Raw genomic sequence first — 16376 nt, 5'->3', positions numbered from 1 at the left:
TTTTGTGGTAAAATATAATCAAAACAACCACATCCTAGGATCCTCCCCTCAACACCTCTTGCTAACTCTCTGTGCCTCATTGGGAATGGGGCAGGAAAGGAAATGAGTATATTATGTCTACTTTATGGAAGTGTAAGACCAAGTATCTCAGTTCAACCATCCTAAAAATAAAACTGATTTCACTTAAGCCTTTCTCAAGAGCATTTCATTTTATAAGCTTGAGGTATTTGTTTTGAGAAAAAAGAAGGTGGTAAATAATTATTGGATGGAACCAAATATTGAGTGGGCACAACCTCCTAGGCATGTTTCCAATGGGACCACAGATCTCTGTTTCCAGGTCTGTGAAGAATAGATTCGCATGGAATCTGGGCCTTAAGGTTTTAATTTAAAAGAAGACTTTTAAACCAGGGATAATGGTTTAAAATTACCATGTATAATGACTGGAAATCATGATTTTTTTTTTTTTCAAGAAATAGGACTAAATCAGATATTTTCTCTACAGTCTCCAGAAATAATTTATGTGTCACACTCTGTATCCAAATTTTTCATTTGTAAGAGATGGCCACAATACTTATCCCTTGAGTTCTTTTCTTGGCTCTTTTCCTGGGATCTGCTCATTGAATAATTACTACTCAGACTTTGGCTCCATGGACTGACCCTGTGAAAGCCTGTTGGGAATCTCCAGGTATGATATGAATATCAAAGGTCTTACCCTACTTTTACTCCTCTCCAAAACAACAACAACAACAAACAAACAAAACACCAAACAAACAAAAACACCGAACAACAACTTGGAAATAAAATACTCTAATAAAAGTTAAGTGAAAGAGCCTTATCTCAGCCAGTGTTCAATGTTTTCAGGTGACTGTTTATTGTCAACTCTGGACTCACTGACAGAAAGAACAAAACTAAGATTGCCGAATCCCTACTGTGTGCAAACACCATAAATTTACATGTATGATCTCAATTCTCACAGCATCCCCATGAAGTGGGTATTATGTGCTAACACAGAGGCATGGAAGTGTTAAGTAAGTTGCTCAAAGTTTCAGATTGTACAGGATGGAGCAGAGGATGGGGATGGCAGCAGTTCAAAGGTCAAAGTCTACCTTCTTTCTGATATATAATGCTGCCTGTTGTCCTGAAAGGCAGTTGAGAATTTCAGGCTCTTATAGTTGCCATCCAAGGGGAGAAGATTTCAATCACCAATGAGGTGGAACACTTTTAATTCAAGCTAGCAACTATATAGCACAATTCTATACATGCATATTTGCACACAGAGTGAATGCTTACTTTAAGACTCAAAATTTTTCTCTGCTAGTGAGGTTATTGATACTTTAACTGGATTCTTTTGGCCATGGATGCCATTAAATTGGTGGTTTTCTATGAAAGCCAAGAATTTGACCCCATGAGGTTCACATTAAAAATACACAGAATAGGACTTCCCTGGTGGTTCAGTGGTTAAGAACCCGCTTGTTAATGCAGGGGACACGGATTTGATACCTGAGGAAGATCCCACGTGTCTCGTGGCAACTAAGCAAGCATTCCACAACTACTGAACCTGAGGAGCCCATGCTCTGCAACAAGGGAAGCCACCGCAATGAGAAGCCAGACCACCACAGCTACAGAGTAGCCCCCATTAAATGCAATTAAAGAAAGTTTGAGCACAGTAATGAAGACCCAGTACAGCCAAAGATAAATAAATTTATATATCAAAAAAGAAGTAAATAAAAAGTAAAAACAGTTGAGTTTGTTTTTTTAAAAAAATGCACAGAATAATTACTTACCTATGCAGGTATGACCATTGGAGTGTCTGGTGTCAGGCCAGTTGCCATAGCCTGAAGAGGCCAAGGTATGAAGGGTCAGGAGAAAAAACACAGGAGCAGCCATAATGATTTTCAGAGGAGTCTTCATCTCGGAGCTATTATATCAGGAGACTTCAGGCTGGTGACAGAAGCTGCAGACTGAAGGATGCTGAAGTTGAGGCCCAAGAACTGATCAGTCTCTCTCCATTTCTCTTCTGTCCTTTAACATACGCTCACCACACTCACATACACATTTTTCACTACACAGAACCCAGACAGGGAGCCGCACATCTTGGGTCTGGGAAGAGCTGGAGGAGCCCCTGGTGCACAATTCTTCTAAGCTGCAAACTGAAGGAAAAGCTGCCACAGGTTGCAGCTGAGGCAGCCAAGAATGCTTTTGCACTTGCTGGCTGAAGTCAGTGGCGGTGAACCCTAGGAACCTTGAGGCCTCCCGGAATCATCCTGTGGACTGGTTAGGCAGCTCTTCCTCTTTCTTTCTTGCAAAACAAAGCTAAACTAAAAGTAAAACTGAAGAAGAAAACCTCAACCACAAACACACAACACTTTAGCAATTTGATAGCAGTGTTCAGACTGTAAAAATTACCATCTGTTATATTCAGAAGTTATATAGTTTTGCTCTAAACTGTTTTATATGGTGAGATCAGGCTCCTTTGGTGGTTAAAGAATGTTCTGGTCAAGTAGTTGCTTTCCTTTGGAGATGTTGGATTATTCCTTCAAGGGTCAAGTTTTCCCAGGGCCTTTCATTGGTGTTCAGAAAATGAACAATGAGATAGTCATTGGGCACTTGGCACTGGTGGATTTTCAATCTAATAAGAAAAAAATGAGCTGAAATTAGTCAATTCATTTTTACTTGGCTGTGTATGATACATCTCTTTTCTGAAGAATTTCAAAGTATGTTCAGATCCCTCACCTGAGAATGATTCATTCATTTTTGAGAGGCTGATTTTCTACTTTGAAGATGAGAACCGAATGCTATTTTTACAAGAAAAAAAAAAAAAAAAAAAACTAACTGAAAACTCAACCAGACTGTAGATAAAGACATATAATCTAAATGCTTTGTTCTAAAATAGGATAGAGCAAAGTCACAAGCCGTTTCTTATCCAATAAGATAAGAAGACTGGGGCAAAGGGCTGCAATCTGATGGGCCTAGGGATCAAGCAATTAACATTCTCCCTTATTAGGCTCTGACGAAAGCTTGTTATAAACTTTATAAAATATTATAAAAGCTATCAAGGGACTTCCCTGGCAGTCCAGTGGCTGAGATTCCACTATCCCAAAGCAGGGAGCCAGGGTTCTATCCCTGGTCAGGGAACTAGATCCCATATGCTGCAACTAAGAGTTCCCATGTCACTAAAGATTCTGCATGCAGTGACTAGGACCAGGAGCAGCCAAATACATAAAAATATTAAAAATTAATTAATTGCTTTAAATATTTAATTAAATATAATATTTCTAGTAACATTTACTAGAAATCAAAATTGGTAAAGATTTCTTCTTCTCCTCCTCCCCCTGCTTTTACTTAAGGAGTAACATTTGAAATAGCAGGTAGAATTTTAGAGTTGTATTCTTTCTAGGATGTAGGAGATACCAATTTTTATGGTTTGAAGATTCCTTGAGAAAGCATCAGTTTAACAAATGCTAATTTGTCAAATTTCTGAATCTGTGACAAACACCAGAGTGTTTCCCTTCTTAAGTCCCCAGCATTGGCTGGGTCAATGACTACCAAAAATGTCTTGCTCATCAGGGGCCCTTGACTTCCTTTGAGGCTGATCTGCTGGTTTGCAAGGTCCCTGACCCTGTGGCCAAGGGAAGCTCTAGAGGTCACCAGGACCACCAGAGGGGGTCAGGACCTAGGGAAATTCTAGAGAATTCCTGAGGAGGCAGAATCAGAGTTATTACTAGTACTGCCTGCAAAGACAAAAAGATACTTGTTCAGCTATCCTGTCTGATGTTCACTTCTAGGTCAAGTATTAGACCAGTGGTGGAACCTTTCTAAACTTTGGTTTCCTCATTTATGTTGGGATAATAATATTTCTCAGGATTCTAGGAAGGACTAAAATAGACAATGGATTCATGCTATAAAGCAGTGTGCCCTGCAAGAAGTGTTTGGTAAAACAAAGTTTTGGTTACTGCTATCCCAGCAGGAGTATGAGGAAATCTGCACCCGAGGCCAGATTTCAAGAGAATTATTATAAGACATTCACAGTAGTTGCAGGCCAAGATATAGGAAAATGATACTGCCTGCATTTATTAAAGGGTGCACTTACTGAACACCATCTGTGTGCAAGACAGCCCTCCAGAAACACAGAGGGTAGTTTGCTAACAATAGGTGGGTGAGGAATCTTTGCATAGGTTCAGAAAGAGCCACCGGCACAGGCTCTGGGCCTGCTGGGGCTTACCTGGTAATTCAGCAGTAAAGAATCTGCCTGCAATGCAGGAGACGCAGGTTTGATCCCTGGGCTGGGAAGATCTCCTGGATGAGGAAATGGCAACCAGTTTCAGTATTCTTGCCTGCAAAATCCCATGGGCAGAGGAGCCTGGAGTTCCACAGTCCATGGGGTTGTGAAGAGTTGGACACTACTTAGTGACTAAACAACAACAACAACAACAAACTGGAGCTCATGAGGGTCTCCTAGTCTAGGTATGTAGCTGTGAGCCAGACTGGGCCACCTCAGGGTGAGGGACATTTCTCAGTGTTAAGACAGTGGGCAAGTTTTAGACCCATGGTCATGTGTGCATGAACTCAGGTAGTTTCACCCACAAGCACTCCTGGAATCGTGGTCCTGAGGTAGACTGGATGCTTAGGCTTCAAGCAGGGTGGGCTGTACTGGGAATCCTGGGCTTAGTTCTGCAGTGGAGACAGTCCTTTGCCATTTCCAGGGCTGAAATTCCTCAGCTGCAGGGGAATGTCAACATATAGTGGGTTTTCCCTAACCAGAGGTGATTTTCATGCTTGAAGGGTGAATTCTTAGTTAGCAGGGTCAAAAGAGGAACACAGAAATCAGGAAATGACTTGCTAATTGATACTGAAGGGAGTGCATGTGCCCATACACCGCTAAACAAACCCTCCCTCCAGCTGCCCAGGTGGAGGTGGAAGTGGGTGTGGAGGCGGTGGGCCCTACCGTTTGCACAGGCTCTCTCAGACTCCTGGTCTCCTCTCCCCTGGCCATCTCATTGAGCACTGAGTGCACATGGCCTAGAATCTCTGTACAACTTGCTGAAAGGCCCTGGACCTATGGCATGGTTTCTCACACAAAAAAAAACCCCTTGTTGGACCCTGTATATGTCCCCTGAGGACCTCCTGCTGTCAGAGGCTCCAATTCTGATTTTCTCAAAATCTCTTTTTTAGAAAATGAGATTTCTTCCTTGAAGCACTTTGTTACTTACTTCACCAGAAGCGTTTGGATTCGAATCACAGTCTGTCCTGCTGGCAGAAGGCTGAGGGTTTGTAAATTCTTGAATGTAACACTGGTGGTTTGTTGTGGCTTGTTCTGTCTGAATATGCTTCCTGATTAGTTTTCGAACTGAACTGGCCTCCATCACCTCATTCACAGCAAGTTCCTTAATCAGAAAAACAAAAACAACAAAAACCCAAAACAAAACTGACCTGGGTGACAGAAGACACTGTAAAATCCGGTGCTCTCTCGAAAGCACCTCTTCTCTGACTTTCTCTCTCCTCTTTCTGACACCAAGGATCCGTCTCCATGCTTCTGGCTTCCCAGGACTTTCTGCGGTGACTGTCTGTTCAAACCAAGCCCAGATCCTTCGCTGGCCCCTCCTCCACAGTCAGAGTTTATTTATTCTACTTTCATTCAGTCTCTTCTGTTCCTTGCTACGGAAATCCTAAATTAATTCAGGAGAAGGGTGCATGCATGGCTGATTAAAAGCATTCTGGTGGAGGGGTGGTGGGTTCCCTGGTGACTCAGCGGTAAAGAATCTACCCACCAATGCGGGAGACATTCCTGATCCAGAATGATCCCTCATGTGCAGAGAAACTAAGCCCGTGTGCCACAACTATTGAGCCTGTGTTCAAGAGCCCAGGAGTTGCAACTACTGAAAGTCCACGTGCCCTAGAGCCTGTGCTCTGCAACAAGGAAAGCCGCAGCAATGAGAAGCACTGCAGCTAAACAGTAGTCCCCACTCGCTGCACCGAGAGAAAACTCGCACAGCAATGAAGACCCAGCACAGCCAAAAATAAATAAATAAATAAAATTATTGTAAAAAAGCATTCTGGGCTTAGGATCAGGTGAGCTTTCATCTTCATCATGGTTTTAGCACTTTACTGTATGTTCTTGGGCAAGCTGATCCACCTCTCTGAGTATCAGCTTATTTAACTATAGAATGGGTTATATGATGCCAAATATCATAGGAAAATTATGAGGATTACAGAGACAACATGAATTTAAAATAAACTAACAGTGTTAGATACATTTAAAACTAACAATGAATTAACACTATCCTTCTCCAGTATTGGAATTTTAACATGTTTTACTTTGTACATTTTCTCAGAAACTTTAAAGGGATGTCCATTTTAGTTATGCACTTAAGTAGATACAGAGTAGAAATTCAGAACACACTAGAGGAGTGGCCAGCCATGGGTATTATCAGTGGAGGGAGAGAACTTGCAGATGTATTGTAGGAAGTAACCACCTGATAAGAGAGAATGTGGAAAATCACCCCAAGAGGTACACTGGTAACTTCCAGCAGGAAAAGACACCCCCCAGAAAATAAGCCAGTGATCCTCAATGTGTTAACAGTGTAGCAATGGCAGCAACACTGTGACCCAGACACACAATGAGTTCTGTACTCCAACACTCCTTTCTTGCTCCCCATTAATCATATCCCCCATTCCCACACTCTGACATTCTTAAGACTTTTAGAGATACATTCACACTTGCTGGCAGAGGTATGCCATTTGTAACTACAACTGCCTTCTAAGGAGAGTGAATTCTTTTAAATGAACTTCTTTTGTCTGCTGGTCAGCTGATGGTAAATTTGGGAAAAGGAACTGTGGCACGAGTTGCTTTTCAGCAGTGAGGCAGTAGAATTTGGACACAATATAGAAGGAAGGAAACAGCAGCAGAGAAGGGAGAAGCAGAATCAGATGAGATACTGGGGTCTTGCTGACTGAAGAGCCAACAGAGAAGTGCTGGGACATGGGGGTGACAAAAAGCCCTGAGCTAATAGGAAGTTGTGATATGAAGAGGAAGTTGTTTGCTGTGCCATGTGAGAGATGATGCTTTGCCCAGATTCTGAATGGATTCTTGTGGAAATCAATGAGGAAATGAGTTTCATGTTTGGATCAGAGCTGGGCAGAGCAAAGAACTTAGTAACAGGTCCAGAGGCAGAGGGACCCGGAGTTTATATGCTCAGGGATTCACGGGTATCTTGGGGAGGGCTTTGGACTTTCACATGTTCACATAAATAGTCTCATATGCTTTAGACTCCTGTATGCTATAGACTGGGGGAGGGGGGGGGATATGGGCTTAAACTAGTTTTACCTAGATCTGCAAAGTATAAAGTAGAGTTTGAATGCACAAAACAGAATAAAATAAACAGGTGAAATAAGCTTGAAGCACATTCATTCATTCTTTTATTTTTTTAGATAAAAGAAGTTCAGAGTGGGCAGTTTAGGGCTGTTAGGTTGTCCCATGGTGTCTTCAGGCACCCAAGCTTCTAATTTTCTGTTCGACTATCTTAGAATTAGTAGGGCAGAAAATTTTAGACCTAATATGGCTGCTAGAGCTCCAGCCATCATGTCTATGTTCCAGAGAAGCAATAGAAGAAAGCAGAAGGCTAGTGAAGCATATACCTTTCTTTATAAAGAGCTTCTTTCCAAATCTTCCCATCATTTTTGCATACATCTCATTGGCCACACATGGCTACCAGGGATGCTGGGAAATAGTCATATAAGCCTTCCTAGCTTAAGGAATCTGGGGCAGGTGGTCTTTATTCTGATGGCAATATGCTCAGTGAAAATCCAGAGTTATAAGCAGAAGGAGAAAGAATTATTGGGAGGCAACTGTCTACCATGTGTATTATACATAAATATATGTGAATATTTTTCTTTCTCAATTGTATATATTTGATTACCTTGCATTATGGGCGTTTGGAAGATGGAACGAGGCACACTGACTCGTCCTATTCTTCCCAGTGGTGTTTTCTTTAAAATATGGACAGCAGATGCTCCCTAAAGGCACTTTTCTCTCTAACTCTTGTTCCGGACAGCTCATGGAAAAACATATTGGCAAAAACTTTCATGAAAATCACAGCTGAGACTGAAATGGGACAAGCTAACCTATGGTCAGGGGACTGTTGGGAGTAAGCCAGGGTCCTGACTTACTAGGGAGTTTGCCACTACATTTGAAAAATATGGATTAGTTAAATCTCTTCTGGGGATATTTTCATGGAAGAAGTGTAAATAAAATTCACTAAGCTTCAAGCAAACCATGAACGAAATGCTAAAAGCAGCTTCAAGGTACATGTGGAAGATGTAGGACATTGCAGCTGCAGAATGATCTCAGAGGCAAAGTGGCTAAATATAAGGAGACCTTGAGAACTTGTCTTAAGCTGCTGCTCCTGTTAAGTCGCTTCAGTGGTGTCTGACTCTGTGCGACCCCAGGGATGGCAGCCCACCAGGCTCCTCCATCCCTGGGATTCTCCAGACAAGAATACTGGAGTGGGTTGTCATATCTTGAGCTAAGTGTATACTATTTTATTGCATGAGCCCCAGATGCACACAATGAGTTCAGAGCAGTCTATTACAGGCTTCTTTGGAGTTCTACATTCGGTTCAAAGGTCTCTCCCTGATATCCCCAGTCACTGTGTCAAGAGTTAGTAGACAGAGAGTAAGGGAAAAGGAGAGACGATCATGAAATTGCTTCACACAGTATCCGGCACAGAGCAAGATGCTTACAATGTTGCATCCAAATCCACATCCAGACTCCTGCCAAGTGCTTCCAAAGGGAAGGTGATGGAAGGGAAGCAAAGGGAGGGATGAATATACCTTAATAGATTTAAAAAAAATAAATAACCAGAATAAATATATCCATGAATGACCTTATGTTATGATAATATGGGCTTTTAGAGAAAAAGAAAGATACAAGGAGTTTTATTAAAGATGAAATTAGAGTTGAAGAAAAATAGTAATCTTATTAAAAAAACACAGTAGATCATATTATACTGATGCTTACAAACCCGTCATGGCTCCCTATGGTCCACCAAATAAAGAGTGAATTCTTTGGAAGGGCTCACAAGTCTTCTCATCATTTTGAGACTCCATGCATTCAGTCACATTTCTCATCACTTTCCCAGGTGTTCTGCTGGCATCAAATTACCAGTGTTGTGCCTAGACATGTTCATGCCTCAGTGCCTTTGCAAGAACTTTCACTCTGTCTGAAATATCCTTTTCCTTATCTTCCAGGACAACTGTTCCTTTTTGTTCAAGTTTACTTCTTCTCAAAAACCTCCTGTGTCCCTTGCCAAGCACAAGTGTTTGATCCATTCTCAGTGTTACCAAGACACTTCAGGCAAGCCTCCACTGGCCCTTGCCTCTGTAGCCTGGACATTAGTGTGGGCGTCTGCTACTTCTTCCCCCCTACCCCCACCACTGGATGCTGAGGTCAAGTTGTTTAGCTCTACCACTGTGGAGTATGCACCTACTCATGGCAGGTATTCAATAAATGAATCATGGGGGGAAAGGGGGGAGCAAGCCAAAAGAAAAACTTTAAAGATATTATAAAAAATGCTGTGCAAGATTTAAAGATATTATGGCAATACAGTGGAACAGATGACACTTTTTAGCATGGTCTCAGGAGTATTATGCAAAAGGAAAAGCATTAAAGGCATACAATTTTGTGTTCAGAACTAAACCCTAGTATAAATGCTGCGGAATCATATCAGCAAAGGATGCAAAGGAGGCTGAGCACCCGAGTTAGGATTTGAAAGGCAGTCCTATATCTGTGTAGCAAAAAAAACAAGAAGTGAGAGTGTTATCTTGTCAGAGAGAGAAGTCTACAGTCATGCAATTTCCTCCCAATTTGTCATGCTTTTTTTTAATAAGATGGCAGAGTTGATTTCCCTGCAAACTATGAACCTGCCCAGTTTGCTCTGATCAAGGGTGACCCTTCTTCAGACCATCATCCCTCTGTCTTCTCCTGAAGTCATTAATTAGACCATCTGCTTCCCCTGGTGTTTTCTGCTTTGCTGGAATACATTTCAGGAGTGGTTTAGCCTCTCGGGAGATACCATCTCGCTGTTCTGTCTTACCGACACCCCTACCCTCCCAGGATTCAAGTCAAAAAGAATGGAACCATCTACCCGGGTGTTTCCTGTACGCCCGGCTCCTTTGAGGCATCTCCCTGCAAACTGCCCAGTGGAGGTAAAGCAACCATCTGGCACCTCATTTTAAGAGCTCTGGTGAGATATCTCTCCCAGGAGGTTAGAATACCTTATGGCTGCAGGCCATGAGATAAGAAATCCACTTATTTTTTGATTCAGAAATTTCTTTTCCACTCTTTGATGTGAGAAAGTGCTCAGACTTTAAAACAGACCTGTGGGTTTAGAAGGCGGGCCTGACTCAAGATACCCATGTGGAAATGATCTGTGCCAGGCTTCAACCAGCTATACTAAAGACAATCCCATTAACACATAGCACCATGAATGACGTCCTTGAATTCCACCATGCAGGAAATAGTTCATTCTCAATCATCAACAGCAGAAAACTTTAATCCTCACATTGTTGGCTCTGAAACTTAGATCTTTTACTTTCATGGAGTCAGAGGTCCTAAGTTACATGATTATTAATGGAAAGAATCAAGTAGTGGTCCTTTCTCTGCATTTTCTTTCATATGTAAATTTTAATAAAAATATAAGGAAATATTGTATTGATGAAAGACAAGATTTTTCAGTAAACAGCTTTCAGACATTCAGCATGAAAACAATTATAATAAAATATGACAATGTTTCATTTAGTTCCCATATGTGGCTTTTAAATAAAACCAAAAAATTTCCTATTAATTGTTAAGGAAATTAAAAAGTCAGCCTGATTTGACTGGATCCATGGACTGCAAGGAGATCCAACCAGTCTATTCTAAAGGAGATCAGTCCTGGTTGTTCTTTGGAAGGAATGATGCTAAAGCTGAAACTCCAGTACTTTGGCCACCTCATGTGAAGAGTTGACTCATTGGAAAAGACTCTGATGCTGGGAGGGATTGGGGGCAGGAGGAAAAGGGGATGACAGAGGATGAGATGGCTGGATGGCATCACTGGCTCGATGGTCGTGAGTTTGGGTGAACTCCAGGAGTTGGTGATGGACAGGGAGGCCTGGCGTGCTGCAATTCATGGGGTCACAAAGAGTCAGACACGAATGAGCAATTGAACTGAACTGAACTGAACTGAACAGTCTTCATAGGGTTCTAGAAAACTCTTCATTGAGTCATTCAACACATTTATTGATCATCTGTTACAGATTTCCTTATGGCCAGGTGCTGTTGCAGGCATGGAAGTTAAGAAAACTCACAGATTCCCATCCTCACTGAGTTTACATTCTGTGGACTCACAGTGGACCCCAAGTGCCTTATGACAAATCAATTTATTTAAATATGGTTGAGTTAAGGCAAACTGGAAGTGTTCAAACAGGAGATGGCAAGACTGAATGTTGACATTCTAGGAATCAGCAAACTAAAATGGACTGGAATGGGTGAATTTAACTCAGATGACCATTATATCTACTACTGTGGGCAAGAATCGCTTAGAAAAAAATGGAGTAGCCATCATGGTCAACAAAGAGTCCAAAATGGAGTACTTGGATGGAATCTCAAAAATGACAGAATGATCTCTGTTCATTTCCAAGGCAAACCATTCAATATCACAGTAATCCAAGTCTATGCCCCAACCAGGAACGCTGAAGAAGCTGAAGTTTAATGGTTCTATGAAGACCTACAAGACCTTTTAGAACACCCCCAAAAGATGTCCTTTTCATTATAGGGGACTGGAATGCAAAAGTAGGAAGTCAAGAAACACCTGGAGTAACAGGCAAATTTGGCCTTGGAGTACAGAATGAAGCAGGGCAAAGGCTAATAGAGTTTTGCCAAGAGAATGCACTGGTCATAGCAAACACCCTCTTCCAACAACACAAGAGAAGACTCTACACATGGACATCACCAGATGGTCAACACCGAAATCAGATTGATTATATTCTTGGCAGCCAAAGATGGAGAAGCTCTATACAGTCAGCAAAAACAAGACCAGGAGCTGACTGTGGCTCAGATCATGAGCTCCTTATTGCCAAATTTAGACTTAAATAGAAGAAAGTGGGGGAAAACACTAGACCATTCAGGTATGACCTAAATCAAATCCCTTATGACTACACAGTGGAAGTGAGAAATAGATTTAAGGGACTAGATCTGATAGACAGAGTGCCTGATGAACTATGGATGGAGGTTTGTGACATTGTATAGGAAACAGGGATCAAGACCATCCCCAAGAAAAAGAAATGCAAAAAAGCAAAATGGTTGTCTGAGGAGGTCTTACAAATAGCTGTGAAAAGAAGAGAAGGGAAAAAGCAAAGGAGAAAAGGAAAGATATACCCATTTGAATGCAGAGTTCCAAAGAATAGCAAGGAGACATAAGAAAGCTTTCCTCAGTGATCAGTGCAAAGAAATAGAGGAAAACAATAGAATGGGAAAGACTAGAGATCTCTTCAAGAAAATTAGAGATACCAAGGAAACATTTCATGCAAAGATGGGCTCAATAAAGGACAGAAATGGTAGGGACCTAACAGAAGCAGAAGATATTAAGAAGAGGTGGCAAGAATACACAGAAGAACTATACAAAAAAGATCTTCATGACCCAGATAATCACGATGGTGTGATCAATCACCTAGAGCCAGACATCCTGGAATGTGAAGTCAAGTGGGCATTAGAAAACATCACTATGAACAAAGCTAGTGGAGGTGACAGAATTCCAGTTGAGCTATTCCAAATCCTGAAAGATGATGCTGTGAAAGTGCTGCACTCAATATGCCAGCAAATTTGGAAAACAGCAGTGGCCACAGGACTGGAAAAGGTCAGTTTTCATTCCAATCCCAAAGAAAGGCAATGCCAAAGAATGCTCAAACTACCGCACAATTGCACTCATCTCACACGCTAGTAAAGTAATGCTCAAAATTCTCCAAGCCAGGCTTCAGCAATATGTGAACCGTGAACTTCCTGATGTTCAAGCTGGTTTTAGAAAAGGCAGAAGAATCAGAGATCAAATTGCTAACATACGCTGGATCATCAAAAAAGGAAGAGAGTTCCAGAAAAACATCTATTTATGCTTTATTGACTATGCCAAAGCCTTTGACTGTGTGGATAACAGTAAACTCTGGAAAATTCTGAAAGAGATGGGAATACCAGACCACCTGACCTGCCTCTTGAGAAACCTGTATGCAGGTCGGGAAGCAACAGTTAGAACTGGACATGGAACAACAGACTGGCTCCAAATAGGAAAAGGAGTACTTTGAGGCTGTATATTGTCACCCTGCTTATTTAACTTATATGCAGAGTACATTGTGAGAAATGCTAGGCTGGAAGAAGCACAAGCTGGAATCGAGATTGCCGGGAGAAATATCAATAACTTCATATATGCAGATGACGCCACACTTATGGCAGAAAGTGAATAAGAATAATGAGTCTCTTGATGAAAGTGAAAGAGGAGAGTGAAAAAGTGGCTTAAAGCTCAACATTCAGAAAACTAAGATCATGGCATCTGGCCCCATCACTTCATGGCAACTAGATGGGTAAACATGGAAACAGTGGCTGACTTTATTTTTTTGGGCTCCAAAATCACTGCAGATGATGATTGCAGCCATGAAGTAAAAAGACACTTACTCCTTGGAAGGAAAGTTATGACCAACTCAGCATATTTTCATACTGTTCATGGGGTTCTCGAGGCAAGAATACTGAAATGGTTTGCCATGACCAACCTAGACAGCATATTAAAAAGCAGAGACATTACTTTGCCAACAAAGTCCATCTAGTCAAGCCTATGGTTTTTCCAGTAGTCATGTATGGATGTGAGAGTTGGACTGTGAAGAAAGCTGAGCGCAGAAGAATTGATGCTTTTGAACTGTGGTGCTGGAGAAGACTCTTAAGAGTCCCTTGGACTGCAAGGACATCCAACCACTCTATCCTAAGGCAGATCAGTCCTGGGTGTTCACTGGGGGAACTGATGTTGAAGCCGAAATTCCAATACTTTGGCCACCTGATGCAGAGAGCTGACTCATTTGAAAAGACCCTGATGCTAGGAAAGATTGAGGGCAGGAGGAGAAGGGGACGACAGAGGATGAAATGGTGGGATGGCATCACCGACACAATGGACATGGGTTTGGGTGAACTCCAGGAGTTTGTGATGGACAGGGAGGCCTGGCGTGCTGCTGTTCATGGGGTCGCAAAGAGTCGGACACAACTGACTAAAGATAGCTGAGCACTGAAGAATTGATTCTTTTGAACTGTGGTGTTGGAGAAGACTCTTGAGAGTCCCTTGGATTTCAAGGAGATCCAGCCAGTCCATCCTAAAGAAGATCAGTCCTGGGTGTTCATTTGAAGGACTGATGTTGAAGCTTAACCTCCAATACTCTGGCCACCTGATGCGAAGAACTGATTCATTTGCACAGACCCTGATGCCTGGAAAGATTGAGGGCTGGAAGAGAAGGGGATGACAGAGGATGAGATGGCTGGATGGCATCACCGACTCTATGGACATGAGTTTGGGTAAAGTCTGGTAGTTGGTGATGGACAGGGAGGCCTGGTGTGCTGAGGTCCATGGAGTTGCAAAGAGTTGGATATGACTGAGCTACTGAACCTAACTGAACTTGACTGAGTCACTTTTGCTTTTTTGTCATTATTCATTCACATGATCAGAACAGAAGCTGTAGGGAGAACACCTCCTTGGGAAACTCACAAACCTACCACTTCCACAGGGCAGGAAGCTGGCATCCTTTATACTACTCTGCCCTTGAGTGGTCCTGACGCTGAGCTCTAGAGTTCACATAGATTGGTTCATATGTTGATTTTTAAGTACATTTCATAGATAAAATGAAACTACTTCTTGTATCAGTAAGTTAATGATATGAGGCCTTTTCTCTGATCACCTGATATAAAATATCTTCTATTTTATAGTCATAGACCCTTTTGGAAATCTGATGAAAAACTATGGATCTTTTTCCTGGGAAAAAAGCACATATACAAACATACTAAAAAAACAAATTTTACATGTGAATTTTAAAGCATCATAGACCCTTGAAACCCACTTATTTATTTTCTGGAAGTTCATGGGTCCTAGGTCAAGAACCCATAATTTGGAAGATCTTACTTTTCTCAACTTCTTATTCTGTATTTCACAAATGTGAAATTCCTACAAACTGGTGTTTTCCTCTTTAAACTTATCCCCTTGGGTTGAGAAATTTTGTAAAGTTTGAAAGTGAAGTGAAAGTGTTAGCCACTCAGTTGTGTCCAACTGTTTGCTACCCCATGGACTGTAGCCTGCCAGGCAGCTCTGTGGGATTCTCCAAGCAAGAATACCACAGTGGTTTGCTGTTCCCTTCTCCAGGGCATCTTCTTAACCCACGGATTGAACTTGGGTCTCCTGCATTGCAGGCAGATTTTTTACCATCTGGGGCACAGCTATTTCCGTATTAACACTGTGATAGAAGCTCTTCCTGCTAGGCAAGGCAGTCAAAATGAACATCAGCCCTGTGTCTGGCTGCTGTCATTAAGCAATGTTCAGGAAACTCCAGCCCAAGGGCCGATCTTTCCCCACACCAAATGTCATATACTGGCTTTCATTTCTTCCCTCCAGTTTGTACCAGTAACATCAGAGTTCTTTTGCAACTTTTCTTTGCATATTTGAGCAAGCTCTGTTATTTCAGTTTGTATTCCTCTTTTCACCTTTCTAAAATCTGCTGAATACCTTATCATGGTCATTCAGAGAAGAGGCAGTCTCCCTTTTCCCTGCCATGAGGGAATGTTTGCAGAGGATGAAGTGGTGACTTTAATTTAGAATTGTTTGTGAAATTCATTTTTCAGTGTGGTAGCCTAGATAATGGCCCTCCAAAGATATTCATGTCCTAATCTGGGAATATGTTACCTCACAAGGCAAGAGATTTTGCAGATGTGATTAAGTTAGAAATCTTGAGCTAGGGAGATTACTCTAGACTACCTGAGTAGGCCCAACATATTATGAGGGTCCTCATAAGAGAGAGGCCGAAGGGGCAAAGTAAGAGTAGAAGGTGCAAAGGGCAAAGTTGGAGTGATGCAAAGAAGGGACCAAAAACCAAGAAATATAATGCTTTTAGCCTTTCAAAGCTGACAAGGAAAGGAAACAAATTCTTACTTAAACCCTTCAGAAAAAATGCAGCTGTGCCAACACTTTGAGTTTAGCATGCAAAACCCAGTTTGGAATTCTGAGCTCCAGAACTGTAAGGTGATAAATTTGTGTGTGTGCATTTTAAAACATTTATTTCTTTATTTGACTGCATCAGGTCTTGGTTGCATCATCTGGAATCTTTCA

At 41.7% G+C, this 16376-nt stretch overlaps 1 protein-coding gene across 1 annotated transcript in view; it reads right to left on the bottom strand.

The window, feature by feature from the left end:
• Positions 1–2259, bottom strand: part of AOAH (acyloxyacyl hydrolase) — a 184338-nt gene extending 182079 nt beyond the window's left edge. The window contains exon 1 of the mRNA XM_055590397.1: positions 1785–2259. Within this exon, the coding sequence (XP_055446372.1) occupies positions 1785–1911 (127 nt within the window). The 5' untranslated portion in view covers positions 1912–2259. The remainder of the gene's footprint in view (positions 1–1784) is intronic.
• Between the last annotated feature and the right edge of the window lie 14117 nt (positions 2260–16376).

This window comes from Bubalus kerabau, chromosome 8, assembly GCF_029407905.1.
Source record: "Bubalus kerabau isolate K-KA32 ecotype Philippines breed swamp buffalo chromosome 8, PCC_UOA_SB_1v2, whole genome shotgun sequence".
Classification (NCBI taxonomy): Eukaryota; Metazoa; Chordata; class Mammalia; order Artiodactyla; family Bovidae; genus Bubalus; species Bubalus kerabau.
Note: the sequence above shows the minus strand (reverse complement) of the source record. Positions and strands in the feature narration are given on the sequence as shown.